The 16,674-nt window shown below is 52.3% G+C and overlaps 1 protein-coding gene across 1 annotated transcript; it reads left to right on the forward strand.

Annotated features, from left to right (window-relative positions):
• The first annotated feature begins 9,150 nt into the window (after positions 1–9,150).
• Positions 9,151–16,413, forward strand: Tlcd3b (TLC domain containing 3B). The gene is made up of 5 exons (XM_075972263.1): positions 9,151–10,206; positions 11,032–11,115; positions 13,453–13,687; positions 14,669–14,764; positions 15,408–16,413. The coding sequence occupies exons 1-5, from the start codon at positions 10,082–10,084 to the stop codon at positions 15,693–15,695; spliced, it is 828 nt and encodes a 275-aa protein (XP_075828378.1). The 5' UTR covers positions 9,151–10,081; the 3' UTR covers positions 15,696–16,413.
• Positions 16,414–16,674: the final 261 nt, after the last annotated feature.

Consider the following 16,674-nt stretch of genomic DNA (forward strand, 5'->3'; position numbering starts at 1 on the left):
ACTGGGAATAGAACCCAGGATCTCTGGAAAAGCAACCTGTGCTCTAACCACTGAGCCATCTCTCCACCCCTCCCACCTCCTCCCTTGTCATTCTGTTTCCAACAGTGTTAAAGCTTTCTTTTTGGAGCTCACAAGATTGTACTGTGGAATTCACACCATGGGGCTCAAACTCCAGCTGCTAAGGAAGACCTCTTGGCCCACAGAAGAGAGGTCTGAAATTTACTAAATAGCAAGTTCAAGGCCAATCAGAGACAGTTGCAACTTTGTCTCAAAGATGACAGGGTGGGGGAGGGGTTCAGTTCCCAGGACCAACATAGCGGCTCACAAGCACCTGTAACTGTAGTTCCCAGAGTATTCAAGCATCTCCTGAATGCACACATTCATGTGGTTTATAAAAACTTGTGCAATGGTGTGCACAAACACATATAAATATTTTATTCATTTTTTTCATTCATTTATTTATTTTTGGTTTTTTCAAGATAGGGTTTCTCTGTGTAACGATTCTGGTTGTTCTGGAACTCACTCTGTAGACGAGACTGGCCTTGAAGTCACAGAGAGCTGCCTGCCTCTGCCTTCCAAGAAATCTCTTTTTTAAGAATATGGGCATTGGTATTTTGTCTACATGTCTGTGTGAGGATGCCTGATCCCCTGCAACTGGAGTTACAAATGGTTGGGAGCTGCCATGTGGGTGCTGGGAATTGAACCCGGGTCCTCTGGAAAAACAGCCAGCGCTTTTAACTGCTGAGCCATCTCTCCAGCTCCCACATAAATAAATCTTAAAAAACACAAGCAAACAAGCAAACAAACAAAGATGGGATGGGTGGGTGGGTAGAACACGCTTTTAATACCAGCACTTGGGAAGCTGAGGTAGGTAGACTTCTGAGTTCCAGGCAAGAATTGTCTTATAAAACAAAAATAACCAACCTCCCCATCGCCACAAACACACAACAAATCCCAAGTATGACAAGTACACACACACACACACACACAACCTGGAGCATGTCACACAACTTCTCTGTGCAGAGGGTGGGGACATCTGTCTAGAGAATTGTGAGGACAGTAGAGACATATTAAAGAATTTAGATTCTGCATGGCATTGGTAAAGGTTAAAAAAAAAGGAATAAAGCAAGCCAGCAAGCAAACGTCTCGGGGTCCTGAGTGCCGGGATTAAAGCTGTGTGCTATTGCTTCTTTCTTTGTTATTTATTTAGGAAGAGGACAGAGTCCCAGTCTGTAGCCTAGATTGATCAGAATCGCAGTATGTCTCAAACAGTGGCCTGAAACTCATGACAATCCTCTTCCCTCAGCCTCCCCTGTGCTGGGGAAAGAATCCATCCAGCTGGAACTGATACTGTTCTATAGGCTACCAGGCCCATGTGTGGCTCAGAACCTGAGTCTCATGATGGTGTCCTGTGCATTTTTTTTTGCTGTTGTTTTTTTGTTTTTTTTAAACAGGGTTTCTCTGAAGCTTTGGAGCTAGCTCTTGTAGACCAGGCTGGTCTCGAACTCACAGAGATCCGCCTGCCTCTGCCTCCCGAGTGCTGGGATTAAAGGCCCGCACCACCACTGTCCAGCCAGCCCTTGTGTTTTTGAGACAAGTTCTCACTATGTAACCCAGGCTGGCATCAACTTTTCAATCCTCCTGTCTCAGTTTTCTGAGTGTTCCAGACTACAGTGGTGAACCACCAGACTCGATGAAAACTTGATTCTTAGTGTACAAAAAAAAACCTATTAAATTTTTTTGAAGCACAACCACACACATATAAACAGTATACATTTAATGTTATTAAAATTTTCCTTGGGGCTGGGGAGACGGCTCAGCTGTTAAGAGCATTGGCTGCTCTTCCCAAGGACCTGGGTTCAATTCCCAGCACCCACATGACAGTTCACAACTGTCTATAACTCTAGTTCCAGGGAATCTGACACCCTCATATAGACATACATGCAGTATGTCTATAATAAACATTACATAAGTAAATAAATGTTTAAAAAAATTTTTTTTCCTTATAGGCATAGATCAGGGGAAAGCAATGAAAGCTGCCTTAGGGATGTAGTTTTTGAGGATTGCAATAAAGCCAGACTTTCCTAAGCGGGCCATTGCCCATTGGTAGGTTGCAAAATCATGAAATGTGTTTGGCAGGGAATGTAGAAAAAAAATCCCAGGACACTGCCTAGAAGGGCCATCAGTACTGGGAGAAAGTGAACTGGGCTGGGGGTAATTCGGCGGGAGAGCATATTTCTGTGGGTCCTGAAGCTGGAGTGAGCTATTGTTTCTCCCATCTTTCACATCTCAGACAATCCTGGGCAGCTGTGGGCTGTTTGGCTGAAGTCACACAGCACTGACGGTGAAAGAAAGGAATGTAGAAGAGTCTAGAAGGTTCCAGTGAGACTCTGGTCTGACCCATCCATCCCTGCTCTGGCCCTACATTTCAGGGTAAGCTTCACGTTCAGAAGAAAACAGTTAGCTGTCCCAGGGCATGGAGATGAATAGCCCTGTCAGGGTTTCAATCCCCAGGACTAAATAATAACAAAACAAATAAACCCCTCTCAGTTCCTTTAGGACTTCTACATCTGAATAATATTATAGAAACCAACAAATCACTGGGTGTGGTATAGCTTACCTTTAATCCCAGAACTGGGGAGATAGAGGCAGGTGGATCTCAGAGGATCTCTGTGAGTTCCAAGCCAGTCAGAGCTACACAGTGAGACTTAGAAACAATACCAATGTTTCACCATGTCTAATCGTACAGTCTCATGGACACACTGTATTCTCGCCCTTCTCTGGGATCTGCTATCTGCACCTTTCCCCAAGCTGAAGTCTCTGGTGGGTTTCACTCAGTTATATCACAGCAGTGAAACCATATGGCAGGCTGCTTACCACCACACCCCCATCACTGGTTGGTCTGATTCGGTTTGGGGTTTTGGAGGCAGGATTCTCCATAGCACAGGCTAGCCCAGAATTTGTGATCTGATGCTTCAGTCTCCAAGTTTTGGGAATGACAGGCCCGTGTGTGGTGTGTGTGTGTGTGTATTATTTGTTGGTTTTCTCCTTTGGCGGGTGCCGGGGAGAGAACACAGAGCCCTATGAATGTTAGGAAGGGTTCTACCACTGAGCCTACTCAGCTCCTCTTACATTTACTTTGAGAGACAGGGTAGTTCAGTTACAGTATGCATTGCCAAGCAAGCGTGAAGCCCTGGCTTTTATGCCACCACCGCATGAGGCCAGATACGGTAATGGCCTTCAGTAATCCTAGCATTTGGCAGATAGAAGATCAAGGCCAACGGGGGACGGTGGTGTTGCAGGCCATTAATCCCAGCACTCAAGAGGCAGAGGCAGGTGGATCTCTTTGAGATCAAGGCCAGCCTGGTCTACATAGTGAGTTCCAGGACAGGCTCCAAAGCTACAGAGATACCCCATCTCGAAAAACAAAAACAAAGGTGCTGAGAGATGGTTCAGAGGTTAAAAGTACTGACTGTTCTTTCAGATGTCCTGAGTTCAATTCCCAGCAACCACATGGTGGCTCACAACCATCTGTAATGAGATCTGGTGCCCTCTTCTGGCCTGCAGGCATACATACAGGCAGATGCTGTATACATAATTAATAAATAAATTTTTTTATTTTATTTTTTAAAAAATATTTATTTATTATGTATACAATATTCTGTCTGTGTGTATGTATCCCTGCAGGCCAGAAGAGGGCACCAGACCCCATCACAGATGGTTGTGAGCCACCATGTGGTTGCTGGGAATTGAACTCAGGACCTTTGGAAGAACAGGCAATGCTTTTAACCTCTGAGCCATCTCTCCAGCCCCAGATAAATAAATTTTTTAAAAAATAAAAGAAAAACAAAGACAAAGACAAAAAAACAAACAAATAAAATACATTCAAGGCCATTCTTAGCTATGTAATGAATCTGAGGCCAATCTGGGCTACATGAGCGACCATGTCTCATAAAGAAAATAAAAGTATCGTGAGTAGCTGGAACTTGGGGCACACCACCCCTCCAGTAACATCTGATATTGAGACGCAGACCCTCCCATCCTTGAAACTGTCAGCTTATCGCGTGCGGTCTTCCAAATCAGTGACTCTTTCTTTCTTGCAGACTCCATCTCTGAAATGTCTATCAAATCACCAACAAATTCCAATTGGTCAGTTCTAACTAAAGCACTAGAACGCCTCGCCCCGTTCCATTTTTCGAGAACAGAAACGCTGAGCCAGGCGGTGGTGGCGCACGCCTTTAATCCCAGCACTTGGGAGGCAGAGGCAGGCGGATCTCTGTGAGTTCGAGGCCAGCCTGGTCTACAAGAGCTAGTTCCAGGACAGGAACCAAAAAGCTACGGAGAAACCCTGTCTCGAAAATAAAAAAAATTAAAAAAAAAAAAAAAAACAGAAACAAACGCTGGGCGCTGTGTGAAGTGATTGGCCAATGGAAGGACAGTGTGAGGACACCACGCCAATGGGAGGCTGATGTTCCTTTCTGTCTGACCACCTCCGCGGAGCAATCTGGCACGCGTCCTTGCAGTTCAGCAGTTCAACACCTTCCTCCTGTGCTGGGACGGTCCCTTAAAAACCCCTCAAAGGAAGCAGGATGGCAGGCTACAAACTCCCTCCCTTGCTCCTGGGCCTTCCCGACTCCTCCGTGCTGTGGATGGGAGGAGAGGCTTTTCCAGGCAAAAATAATATATAAAATAATATATAAAAATGCGCATTCCAGGGTTTCTGCTTCCTTTTTATTTATTTATTTATTTTTGGATTTTTGAGACAGGGTTTCGCTGTAGTTTTTTTAGAGCCTGTCCTGGAACTAGCTCTTGTTTTGTTTTTGTTTTTTTTGCTTTTTCGAGACAGGGTTTCTCTGTGGCTTTCGAGCCTGTCCTGGAACTAGCTCTGTAGACCAGGCTGATCTCGAACTCATAGAGATCCACCTGCCTCTGCCTCCCGAGTGCTGGGATTAAAGGCATACACCACCACCGGCCGTCCCTTTTTATTTATTTTTATTTTTTATTATTTTTTAATATCTTCTATTTTTATTTTGTTTCGTTTTTGAGACAGGGTTTCTCTGTAGCTTTTGGAGCCTGTCCTGGAACTCGGTCTTGTAGACCAAGCTGGTCTTGAACTCACAGAGATCTGCCTGTCTCTGCCTCCTCAGTGCTGGGATTAAAGGCATGTGCCACCACCGCCTGGCCCTTTTTTTATTTTTATGGGATAATCATCTTTTAAATTTTCTTTCTTTTAATGTTTTAAATTTTCAAGTATTTTGACAATTTGAACACCCCCTCCCTTCCGTTTTCCAAGTTTGGGTGCTGAGGAGAAGCATCAGCCTCTCCCTTGCCCTCCCACCTTTGTCCCAGGGAGGTGAGGCCTGTGACAAGTCTGAGAGACAACACAGAGCCCGGTGTGTATCTGCAGAGGCTGTGCGGGGGGGGGGGGGGGGGGGGGGGGCGCTGAGCAACGTGGATCGCTAGGGTGAAGGAAAAGAGAAATTGGGTTGTGGAGTTTTCTCTTTACTTATTTTCTTTTCCTTCCCCTCCTTCCTCTCTCCCCTCCCTCTCCCTCTCTCTGTTTCCCCTTCTCTCTCTCTCTCTCTCTCTCTCTCTCTCTCTCTCTCTCTCTCTCTCTCGTGTGTGTGTGTGTGTGTGTGTGTCTATGTGAACAAAAGATCGAACCAGGGCTTCACACATGCTAGGCAAGTACCCCCCACCCTTTTAAGATTTATTAGCCAAAAATGGTGGCATAGGCCTTTAATCCCAGCACTGGGAGGCAGAGGTAAGCAGATCTGTGTTATTTCAAGGCCAGCCTGGTCTATGTAGCTCTTGAACTCACAGAGATCCGCCTGCCTCTGCCTCCGGAGTGCTGGGATTAAAGGCTTGCGCCACCACTGCCCGGCCACTGAAGCATCTTTCCAGCCCTCTGTTTTTGATTTGTGGGATAGGGCCTTTCTAAGGTAGCCCACGATTCTCGCCAGCTTGTGATTCTTCTTCCTTAGCCTCCTGAGTCCTGGGATAAATTCTAGAGGGTCTACACCAGCTCCAGGGTTTTAGGAAAAACTGAAATAGTCTGAACTGGGTTACAGCTGTAAGGTGTATTGGCACATACTTTAACCCCAGCATCGAGGAGATGGAGGTGGAATACAAGGAGTTCAAGACCAGCTTTGGCTATAAAGCAATCTCAGGGCTAGCTTGAGCTACATGTCCAGATGTCCTGAATAAATGTGAAGTACAATCAAGGCCAGGAGCGGGACTCATGGGTCCCTTGTCTTTACAGACCATAGCTGGGGGGAGGGTATCTGGAGAGAATTGTTTTCATGGCTATATTTTCTCTCCTGCAGACCGGCATGGCCCTGCTCTTCCTGCTGGGCTGTGTTTTCTTCCCACTGTGCTTTGCTGGCCTCTGTTGGGGGCTGCAGAACCAAACCAACTTGCAGATGGAGAGGCAAGAGGCTGTTTTGGTGGCGTCAAAGTAAGATGGGAAGGTGGGCTATCTTTCCTGGGGCCAGGGCTGGTGGAGCTGAGGCGGCAGCTTGAGGAAAGGATACAGGGGAGAGTGAGTGGGGCTGCCTCAGTAGAATCTTCTGCAAGTCACTGGCTCTCTGAGCTTAGACCCTCATTTGGAAATGGGTTTAATACTAACGACCATTTCTTTTTTTCCACGGAGACATACGTGGGTCATGGGAATGAGTGTCTAAGGGCCATTAGGCTCTGGGGAGGTGGAGGGTGGGACTCCCTGGGCACCCAGGGCCTGTGCTCTACCACCCAGCTGCATCCCAATCTTTGTTCCCCTGAGATGCAGCTTTACCTTGTAGTCCAACCAAGCCTCATACCAGGGGTTTCCTGGCTCAGTCTCCCAAGCGCTTGCCACTGAGTGTTTAGGTGAAATCAGCTAATAGTTTTCGTAAGAGTTGTCGGAGGGGGTGCACATACCATTGCTCATATGTGGAGGGCAGAGGGCAGCTTGCAGGTGTTGTTTCTGCCCCTCCTCCGCGTGGGGTCCAGTCCTCCGTGAACTCAGTCATGAGGCCTGGCAACAGTCAGCTTCATTTGCTGAGCCATCTGGCTGGACTGAAGTGTGTTGCTTTTTAACCGATAACTCAGACTGCAATTTAAGGAGATACTATCTTCTGCTGGCAACACCGCACTGGGCAAACGTGTTTGTGGGATGGGTCGGACCCTCAGGCCGTTAATATAAACCTGAGCACCGCCAGGGCGTGGTGAGGACAGGGAGTGTGCAGTGCTGGGCACAGAACCCAGAGCCTCCGCAATGCTAGCCAACCACTGAGATATGTCTCCTGTCCCCAGTGGCAGAATTTACCAAGGTGTTTGTATAACTCCCTAGCAGAGAGGACAAATCAGAAGTGTAGACACCCAAGCCCCTCCCCCGTCTCCCTGTTTTAATCTACACTGTCCACAGTTAGCTTACAGCCCCTTGACCAGGTCTGTAGTCCTCAGTCAAGAGGCTTTGATGCCAGCTCATCAGTCCGACTTTGGGCTTCCTGTTCTTTTGCTCATCTTTGTTTTCCTGCGTATGTTTTTGTTGTTTGGGTTTTTGTGTTTCTGTGTTTTGAGGTAGGATCTTACTCCATAGCCCAGGCTATCTTTTAACTTTTTTCAGGTTTGCTTGTTTTTGTTTTATTCTTTTACTCTTGGTGAGCCTCCTGCCTCGGCCTTCCGAGTACTGTGATTTCAGGCTAGGCTAGGTCCATCTGTCTACTGACAGGATCTCCCTATGTAGTTCTGACTAGCCTGGAACTCCCAGGAATCTGTCTGCAGTTCCTGTATTGAATCAAACCCAAGCTGGACATAGCTTATGTTATCTTGGCAAGGCTCTTTTAAAGGTCTAAACTTTGGTTTCTCCTTCCCCAACCCTAGAAGGTCAAAGGAACGGCGACATAAAATCTCCTTGTTCCGTGCCCGGACTGTAGTAACCCCCAGGAGGGTGGGCCCTTTCTCTTAGATCTTCAGGTCTACGATGGGTTCCCACACTGACTCCTGCGCTTGCCTGGGCCTAGACTTCCCTCAGCCATTCCCACAAACTGCCACTAGAGGGAAGCACAAAACAACAAATCATCCCCTTCCTCTAGGGAGCACAGGGAGTAGGCTGTGGGCTAGAAAGGTCAGTTGTCAGTAGATTTTTGAGACTTATCTCAGGGCCAGCCAGAAACTCAAACTACAGTGTTAGGATGTCAGGCCCCATGCTATACAAGTCTGAAGGACTGTTGGGTTTGCGAAAGGCAGGCCTACAGGAAGGCCATGTTCCCGTGAGGAGCAGCCATGGGGTAGGCCTAAGCTACCCTGGCCAAAGCACTCACCCTGCTCGGATTAGATGAGGGGTTTAAGTCAACCAACCCCCAGGCTCTTCCTCCTTCATAGACTGTTCTGGGGAGTGGCAGGAGAAAGGGAGCCAAGGCAGCAGGAGAAGGGAACCCAGGAGGCCGCGCAGTCTGAGGAAGGGGTCTGGCTTCCATGGAGACACAGGGGCTTCCAAGGCAGCATCTTCTTTTTCTCAGGCCCACTCTCATTCCCCTCTCCCCGAGGTGGGCACTTTCTCTGTAGCCCAGGCTAGCTTTCATGTGAGATCCTCCTGCATGGGTCCCCTGCGTGTCACACTGCTAGGAGCACATGAGGAGCCACTGTGCCTTTAACCCTAGTGCCAGCGATGCTGGCACGGGCTCTGATAATGAACCTTCATCCCCCCTTAGCCCTGTTCCTAGTCCTTCTTAACTTTCTGACCCTGGCGATGTGGGCTCACCCCTCAGGACCATTTCCTGACCTCTAGAAAGTGGCTGAGCTAGAAGCCTGGTGCTGTCCCCACAGTGAGGCAAGGACACAAGACAGAGGGAGGTGGAGGGCATGGGAGGTGCCTGGTGCGTGTGAGTTTCCACTCCTGACTGGAGAAGGGGGGGCCTCTGGCTCTGAAGGGCACTGTGCGCGGTTGTGTTCCTAGCCATGCCTTCAGTGTTCCCTTCGGGCAAAGCAAGAGGCCCCACCTACTTGGGCTGCCTTCCCCGGGGAATCTTCTCAGCTGGAGTGGGCACCCCTGAGCTGAGATCCCTGCAGGTCACTGAGGGACACACATTAATGTTTATAAGCCTTGGCAGGAGGGAGTGCCAGACATTTCCAAAGTGCTGATGGGAAAGGGGCTCAGAACGCCCTGCCAGTCAAAGGAGTCCGGGGCCACCTTCTTTCCCAAGAGAAGAGCCATCTCTCCCCTAGTTCTGGTCCCTAGCAGCCCCCTGCGCTGCAGCTGCTGTCTCTTTAAGGGCCTCCCCCTCCCTCTTTCCCTGTCCCCCCCCCCCATCTCTGTCGCAGCCGCGGCTGTGGCTCAGAGCTGCATGGGAGACAAAGCTGCCGCAGGTCCGGTTTCTTGGTGTCTGGTCGGTGCCATCATTTCCCTCCCCCTCTCCCACCCTCCCCAAGCTGGTGGCTTCCCCTCCCCCTCCCCCTCCTCACAGAGGGGGCAGGGGGCTGGGCACCAACTCTGCCATGCCATGTGCAGTGTCCGCACAGGGCATTGGGGCTGTGGCAGCAGCAAGAGGAGGCGGTGGTGGCCTGTGGTGGCGGGAGAGCCGCGTTGACTGGTGACCAGTTGCCCGGCTGCTCCTCGGCTTGCCTCGGTCCTTCCCACCCTCCCTTTTCCTGGGCTGGCACCATCATCCCCCCCCACCCCGCCTCCTTGGGCCCTCCCAGCCTCTCCACGTAAGCCCCCCCACCTGCCGCGGCTCTCCCTCCCCTCCCCCAACTGCATCCTCCTCCTCCTCCTCCTGTCCCCTCTCCTGCTTGGTCCTCTCACCAGGTCCTCCCTTGGTCGTCTCTTCCCATCCCTCTCACTGGCATCCTCCCACCCCCTCTCTACTCTGCCTAGCTAGCTTTCTTTCTGTGTCCCCAGTCTCATTGAAGTCCTTTTCTCCTTTGCCCTGGACTAGCCCTCTTGTCCCATCCTGTCCCCGCCCTGGCCCCTTTGTGCCTCCCCTTCCCTCTTTCTCTCTCCTTCTCTGGCTTGCCATCCCTTCTCCACCTCTGACTCCCTCAGTTTGGCTTTCTTGTCCTTTCTGGCCCCTCTGGTCTCCCTGCCTGAGTCCAAGTCATCATGCTCACCCCAATGGTGGCTGGGGGGGTGGTGTTCCCCGGACTCTTCCTCTTATCCAAGAACACGCTCCAGAGGCTGCCCCAGCTGCGCTGGGAGGAAGCCGATGCTGTCATTGTCTCCGCCAGGTAAATGGCATGCCTTCCCTGAGTTCAGCCCCTCTCCCCCAAACAGGTTTCGTGGGGAAGGGGCCTCAGCACCTCCTTGGGCTCTGCAGCAGTGGGGAGGTTTAGGTGCAAGCTTCCTTCCCACCTTGGACCTCACCTTCCCCCGAGACCTCATTGAAACTCGGCCATCTGGTCTACTATCCAGCTTGAGCTTGCTTGTCCCTCTCCCACCTTCTAAAGCAGGCCAGCATGTGACCAAAGAGTCCCACAAGATACAAGGAGCAAGTCAAGGGGCGAGATTGCGCTTTTCAGGGCCAGTGTTTGCGGGTCAAGGCACAGAGAAGTAGATGGGGAAACTTGTATATCCCCAGAATAGGGCCATCAGGAAGAGGACCATGGGAACAGTCAAGGAAATAGTGGGAAAGTGGCGGGGGTGCTTGGGGTCACTGTGGGGCCAGTTACTGTAGGTATGAGCAGCGTAGTGACGGGGTAACCAAATGGTGCAGGAGCAACTGGGGACTCCTGTGTCCCTCACGGGTCCCTTCCCCCCTCCCCAGGGAGAGACCTCACTGTCAGCCATTCCCAGCACTGGCTCACCTCAGAATGATCTCCCTGGTGTCCTGGGAGGAAGGAGACTCTACTGTCACAAACTAGGAGTGAAGAAGGCTTGGAGAGGCGGGAACTGAGGGATCGCAGCTAAGCGTGGCTTCGCTGAAAGCAATAGCGAGAGAGCGTGGCTTGGGGGGAAGCTGACCAGAAATGGCCCCGAGAAGCACAGGGTCCACTGTGGCAGCAAGAAGAGAAATGGAGGCACACGCCTTATTTTCCCTCCTTCTGTCTCCCTAGGCTGGTGTCCTCTGTCCAAGCCATCATGGCCTCCACAGCTGGCTACATAGTCTCCACCTCCTGCAAGCACATCATTGACGACCAGTAAGTGCCCCATGACCAAATCTGCCATGCCCCAGCAGCAGAAGTGTGGGAACCAGGGTCCCCCAGATCTGTAGTGGTCCCTGAACTTGGGCCCACGCAAGTTCATGTGATTATTGCAACTCAATACCAGGGATAAATTTATCGGAGCCTGTCCTAAAGGTCAGAAGCAAGGAAGCAGGGGTGGGTACCAAAGAAACTCCTTAAAGTAATTCCCAGGCAGCTTCCCGGCCTCCTGTCATGAGTTCTGAGTGCCAATCAAGTCTTGCATCCCTCAGACTCTGTTTCCATCCAGAACCTTCCTGAGTGCCTCCTCACCAGGCCAGGCTCATCTCTCAACTTCTGGAGTCCAGTTGTCTCAGGGGGAAGAGAAAGAGATGACATAAGGCCACCGAGGGTCAGGCAGTGGGGGCGGGAGTAGGGTGAAGAGGCCAAAATTTGGCACTGGCAGCGACTGCAGTGTTTGGTGCTTGCCAAAAAAGTCCAGGCCTGAAAGGTGGGGCGGGAGGAGGGTGAAGGGGAAAACACTGGCCCTGTCCGTGGTGCTGATCCGCCCATTTTTAGCTGGCGGTGGGCTGCTGCAGGCTTGCCCTGTGCTCAGGACAGTTTCACTCAAACTCCCTTCTGTGGTGTCCTCTGAGCCTCAGGGGACATTGTCTGGGTGACCCTGGTCTCCATCCGCCTTCTGGTGTCTATTTGTCTCTTTTTCCGGTGAGTGAGTTCTCTCCTCCTAAGCCCTAGAGTGAGGTCACATCCTTCCCCAGAGGGGCTTCTGCATGGAGGCATTGAGCGCTAAGTGCCTAGAACAGTTCTTGGCTCCATGGTTCAGGGCTTTAACTCTCAGGATCTTTCTCCGTGACTTGACTCCAGCTTGCCCTCTCCGAATGCCTTCCGCAGTCAGAGGGTCCAAAAGGAGCCTGGGCACCAGGAAGTTCCTCCTCACCTGTTCCCACCTAGAGGCCACCTTTTGGCTCTTGCGTTCCTACCCCCTAGTCCGGTCTTGACCCTGTTCCCCCTTTAATCCTCAGGTAGGTGGGAGGGTCGGGGCTAATCCGGGGCAACAGCTGTTCTTGCTTCTGAGCATCTAATTGCTGACAGAGCAGAGATAGAATCTGACACCTCACTTATCAGCTCAGGAGCCTGAGCCCCTCTGGCTCCCCCATAGCCCAGAGTCCCATGAGACCATTCTTCCAGCAGGCTCAGAGTCTTCTCTGAGCATGGTTGGATTCTGCTAGTATTTCTGCTCTCTATCTCTTGCCAAAGCCTCTCCCCATCCCTCCCTACGTGACTCTGGGCCACATTCCCCTACACCATTGCAATGTGGGTCCTTTTGAAGGTGAGCTGCTCCCCACTTCCAAGCCAGCCAGCCTGGGCAAGCTGGGGCTATTTTGTGCTCACCCCATCCCCAGCCAGTCTGTACCCTCAGTTCTCCCCCCGCCCTCTCTAGAACCCTCACTTGGTGTACGCTGGCCAGTCCAGTTGGCTTTTGCTATGCTCCGTCTATCTCCCACCCCCACCCCAGGCCCGCCTGAGGACTCCTGGCCTTGAGAAAGCCTCAGTGCTGACTCAAGAGAAAAAGCGCAGCGTTGCCTGTTCTTGCGCTTCCCGTATTTGTTTACTCCAAAGTCTGTAGAACTTTCTCTCGTCTTAGCATCTTTGCTCAGCATTTTCTCTTTACTGCTGGCCGGACCTGAACTAACAATAGGCACACCATCTCAGAGCTAAGGCTAGCTGCAATGATGGCCCTCTGCTTCACTAGGGATGGGCTCCAACCCTTCTCTAACCTTCTTGAGACAGTGGGGCTGATGGCAAGGACTTCTGTGGTTCTCCCTTGGCTGCATCATTTAGCCTCTCCGTGACACAGGGTTTCACGAGCAGTGACCGACTTGCCGCTGTGTAAAGATTTAAGTACCTGCGTAGTGCCTGGCATGTGAGAAGCTGTCGCATCAGCTGGTGCTGGGCCACGGGATCGCTACGGTGCTTGGAAGTGCTAACTGGGGCCATCTTTGTACCTGCCCGCATCTCATTCTCATCAATGCTTACGATCGCCAGCACTCTGGTCTCCTCTCCCTACGACACTGCAGAGGCAGGGGTGGGTGGAGGGTGAGAAGCAATGACCCTTGGAGAGAAAAGGACAGAGACATGGTGGGTTGTGAGGTCTGCCCCAAACCTCAGAAGCTGAGTGGTGGATCTCCACCTTTAGCAGCCTTCAACTCTGGCATCTGCAACTCAAGCCTTGGGGGTTGATCTGAGAGCCCCCGGGGATGCTAGCTCACTCCCATTGAACATCCTGCTCCCCTCCGACCTGTCTGCTTCCTCTTCCCTTTCTCCTCCCTGCAGGCACTGGCTGTCCTCGGCCTACACACAGTTTGCGGTTCCTTACTTCATCTATGACATCTACGCCATGTTCCTCTGCCATTGGCACAAACATCAGGTCAAAGGGCACGGAGGGGAAGACGGGACGCCCAGAGCCCTGGGCAGCACCTGGGCCGTGGTCCGCGGCTACCTGCACAAGGAGTTCCTCATGGTGCTCCACCACGCGGCCATGGTGCTGGTGTGCTTCCCACTCTCGGTGGTGAGTCTTCCCTCCTGGAGTCAGGAGAGCTGGGGTGGCTGCGAAAAGCTGCTGCGCCCCAGCATGCCAGCGCTGCATGCAACACAGAGGTCCCGGGTAGTGGGGTTTAGGGCGGGTTTCCTGAGCAGCATTCTACCTGGACCTCAGGAGCTCCAAGTCAGTCTGCAGTGCTACAGCCTGGGAGGTTGTCCTTCCTTGTGGTGTGAGGCAAGCCTTCCTAAGCCAGAGAATTGTAAAACAGGCAGTACCCCTGCTTGGCAGTGCCCTCAGAGCGCTCAGATTCCAGGACGACATGTCTCTCTGGGCAGAGGAGGGAGCTCCGCTGACAGTGTTTCTGCAGCATGTGTGAAGGGTTCAGTCCCCAGCACATTTTGTAACCCTCGCTCCTGAGACTGGAAGTGAGAAGACAGAAGTTTAAAGTCGCCCTCAGCTACACAGTGGGTTTGAAGCTGGTCTGGGGTACATGAGACTCTTGTCTTACAAAAGAAAAAGCTGCCAGGCGGTGGTGGCACACACCTTTAATCCCAGCACTCGGGAGGCAGAGGCAGGTGGGTCTCTGTGAGTTTGAGGCCAGCCTGGTCTACAGAGTCAGGACAGTCTCTGACTATACAGAGAAACCCTGTCTCAGAGAGAGGGGGTGGGGTTTGGCAATAGGGCCGAGAGAAGATACAATAATTGTTCTCAAGCACAAGGGCCTGAGTCTTCTTGAAAAGCTGGGCTTAATCCCAGCTCTGGGGGAGTGAAAGCAGTGAAGTGGGGTTCGCTGGCTAGGGCAACCAAGTGACTGAACCCCTGGGTTGGTGAGAGTCCCTGCCTCAAAACAGTAAGACAGAGAGCAATTGAGGAAATTGGTCTCTGGCCTTTACATACATGCCTGCACATATGTGCATACACACATAAACACATACACACACACGTCTCTGAAGGTGACAGGAGCCAGGCATACAGACACAGCTCCTCAGGCCTTGTCTTTTCCCTCAGGTGTGGCGGCAGGGCAAGGGGGATTTCTTTCTGGGCTGCATGTTGATGGCCGAAGTGAGCACACCCTTCGTCTGCCTGGGCAAGATCCTCATCCAGGTGAGAGTAGATCTGAGGGCCTGAGGGTCCGTGGGGTGGACACGGCCGGGGACTTTAGGGAATCCTCCAAAGATCATGCAACCTCCCAGCATGCTGGTGTGTGCCTACAGCCCTAGCACTAGGAAGACTGAGGCAGGAAGATCATGAGTTTGGGACTTGCCTGGGCTACATAGCAAGAATAAGGCTGGGTGGTGTGGCGGTGGTGCATGCCTTTAATCCCAACACTTGGGGGGCAGAAGCAGATGGATTCCTGTGAGCTCAAGGCCAGCCTGGTCTACAAAGTGAGTTCCCAGGACAGCCGGGAGTGTTTGCACAGAGAAACCTTGTCTTGAAAACAAAACAACAAAAAGAATAAGACCGGCTGGGCGATGGTGGCGCACGCCTTTAATCCCAGCACTTGGGAGGCAGAGGCAGGCGGATCTCTGGGAGTTCGAGACCAGCCTGGTCTACAAGAGCTAGTTCCAGGACAGGCTCCAAAGCCACAGAGAGACCCTGTCTCGAAAAAAAAAAAAAAAAGAATAAGACCAAGAATAAGAGCACTGGCCCGGTGTGGGAGGAGCCATAGGCGGCATGGAGGGCAGGTAGCTGTGGGACCGGGCAAGGAGCCGGCTCTCCCTGCCCTGCCATGCTGCTCTGTCCACAGTACAAGCAACAGCACACGTTGCTGCACAAGGTGAACGGCGCCCTGATGCTGCTCAGCTTCCTGTGTTGCCGGGTACTGCTCTTCCCCTACCTGTATTGGGCCTACGGGCGCCATGCCGGCCTGCCCCTGCTCTCCGTGCCCCTGGCCATCCCGGCCCACGTCAACCTGGGCGCCGCGCTGCTCCTCGCACCCCAGCTGTACTGGTTCTTCCTCATTTGCCGCGGGGCCTGCCGCCTCTTCCGACCCCGAGGTCCCCCACCACCCTCTCCCTGTCAGACTCAGGACTGAGGCTGGGGCTTGGGAGCCCTCCTCCCCAGCCCCGCGGAGACAGGGCTTTGGGGCCAGTGGGTTGGGGGTGAGAGCCAGGAGTCCCTTGCCTTGACAACCCCAAGACAGAAAGACTCAGAACAGGGAGGAGCTAAATACCCTCAGGAGCTGAGGTCGGAGGAGTGTAAGGCAGGGAGAGAGGGGACCGGGACCGGGATGAAGAGCTTCTTCCGGCCTCTGTGCTAACAGAAGGAAGGGAAGTGGGAGTGTCAGACATTGTACTGAGGTCTGGAGAGCTGGGCTCAGTGGGACCAAGGTGTCAAGGGACAAGGGGGTAAGCCCCGCTGCTAAGGACATCCCAGCTCCGCTGCTGCAAATCCCTCCCTGCTCCCCATCACCTGGGAGAGAGAAGACACCCTAACTCATCCCATGTGGGCAGGTGACCCCTACAGTTCCTTCCTGCAGAGACCGATCTGAGGAACCTTATTTATTTTTTCGCCTGTCTCTGATTTGTTGGGGGAGGGGGAGGGAGGTGAAGGCTCCCTTACAACCTTCCCAGTGCTGAGCAACCCTGGGGGCAGGCAAGGGCGCCAGCCCCTTCTTAGGCTGCACATTTCGCCCTCGGGCCCTGGCTTGTCCCTGGTGCTACAGATCTCTCACGGCTTCCTCCGGTCTGGGGTCACAGACCCTGGGAGGTGCTTTTACAGACCGCTAATAAAGACGATCTTCGTGAACGCCAGCAAGGCTCTGGGGTCCACTTTTGGGGGGCTGGGAAGGGAGGAGGTAAGGGAATAGATACATAGAGGGAGGAAGGAGGGCATGGGCATGGGGTGGATGGGAGGACCACTGGCAGCCTGGGAGGAAGGGGATGTGTGAATGGCCACATAAGAGGGTCACTGGGCAGTCAAGGAAGGAGGAGGGGATGGGGAGTGGATGGCCACAGAGAGGGTCACTGCGGCAGCCAGGAAGGAAGGAGGCACTGCCTTTATTTCTCAACAGA

The sequence above is a fragment of the Microtus pennsylvanicus genome, chromosome 5 (genome assembly GCF_037038515.1).
Source record: "Microtus pennsylvanicus isolate mMicPen1 chromosome 5, mMicPen1.hap1, whole genome shotgun sequence".
Taxonomy (NCBI): Eukaryota; Metazoa; Chordata; class Mammalia; order Rodentia; family Cricetidae; genus Microtus; species Microtus pennsylvanicus.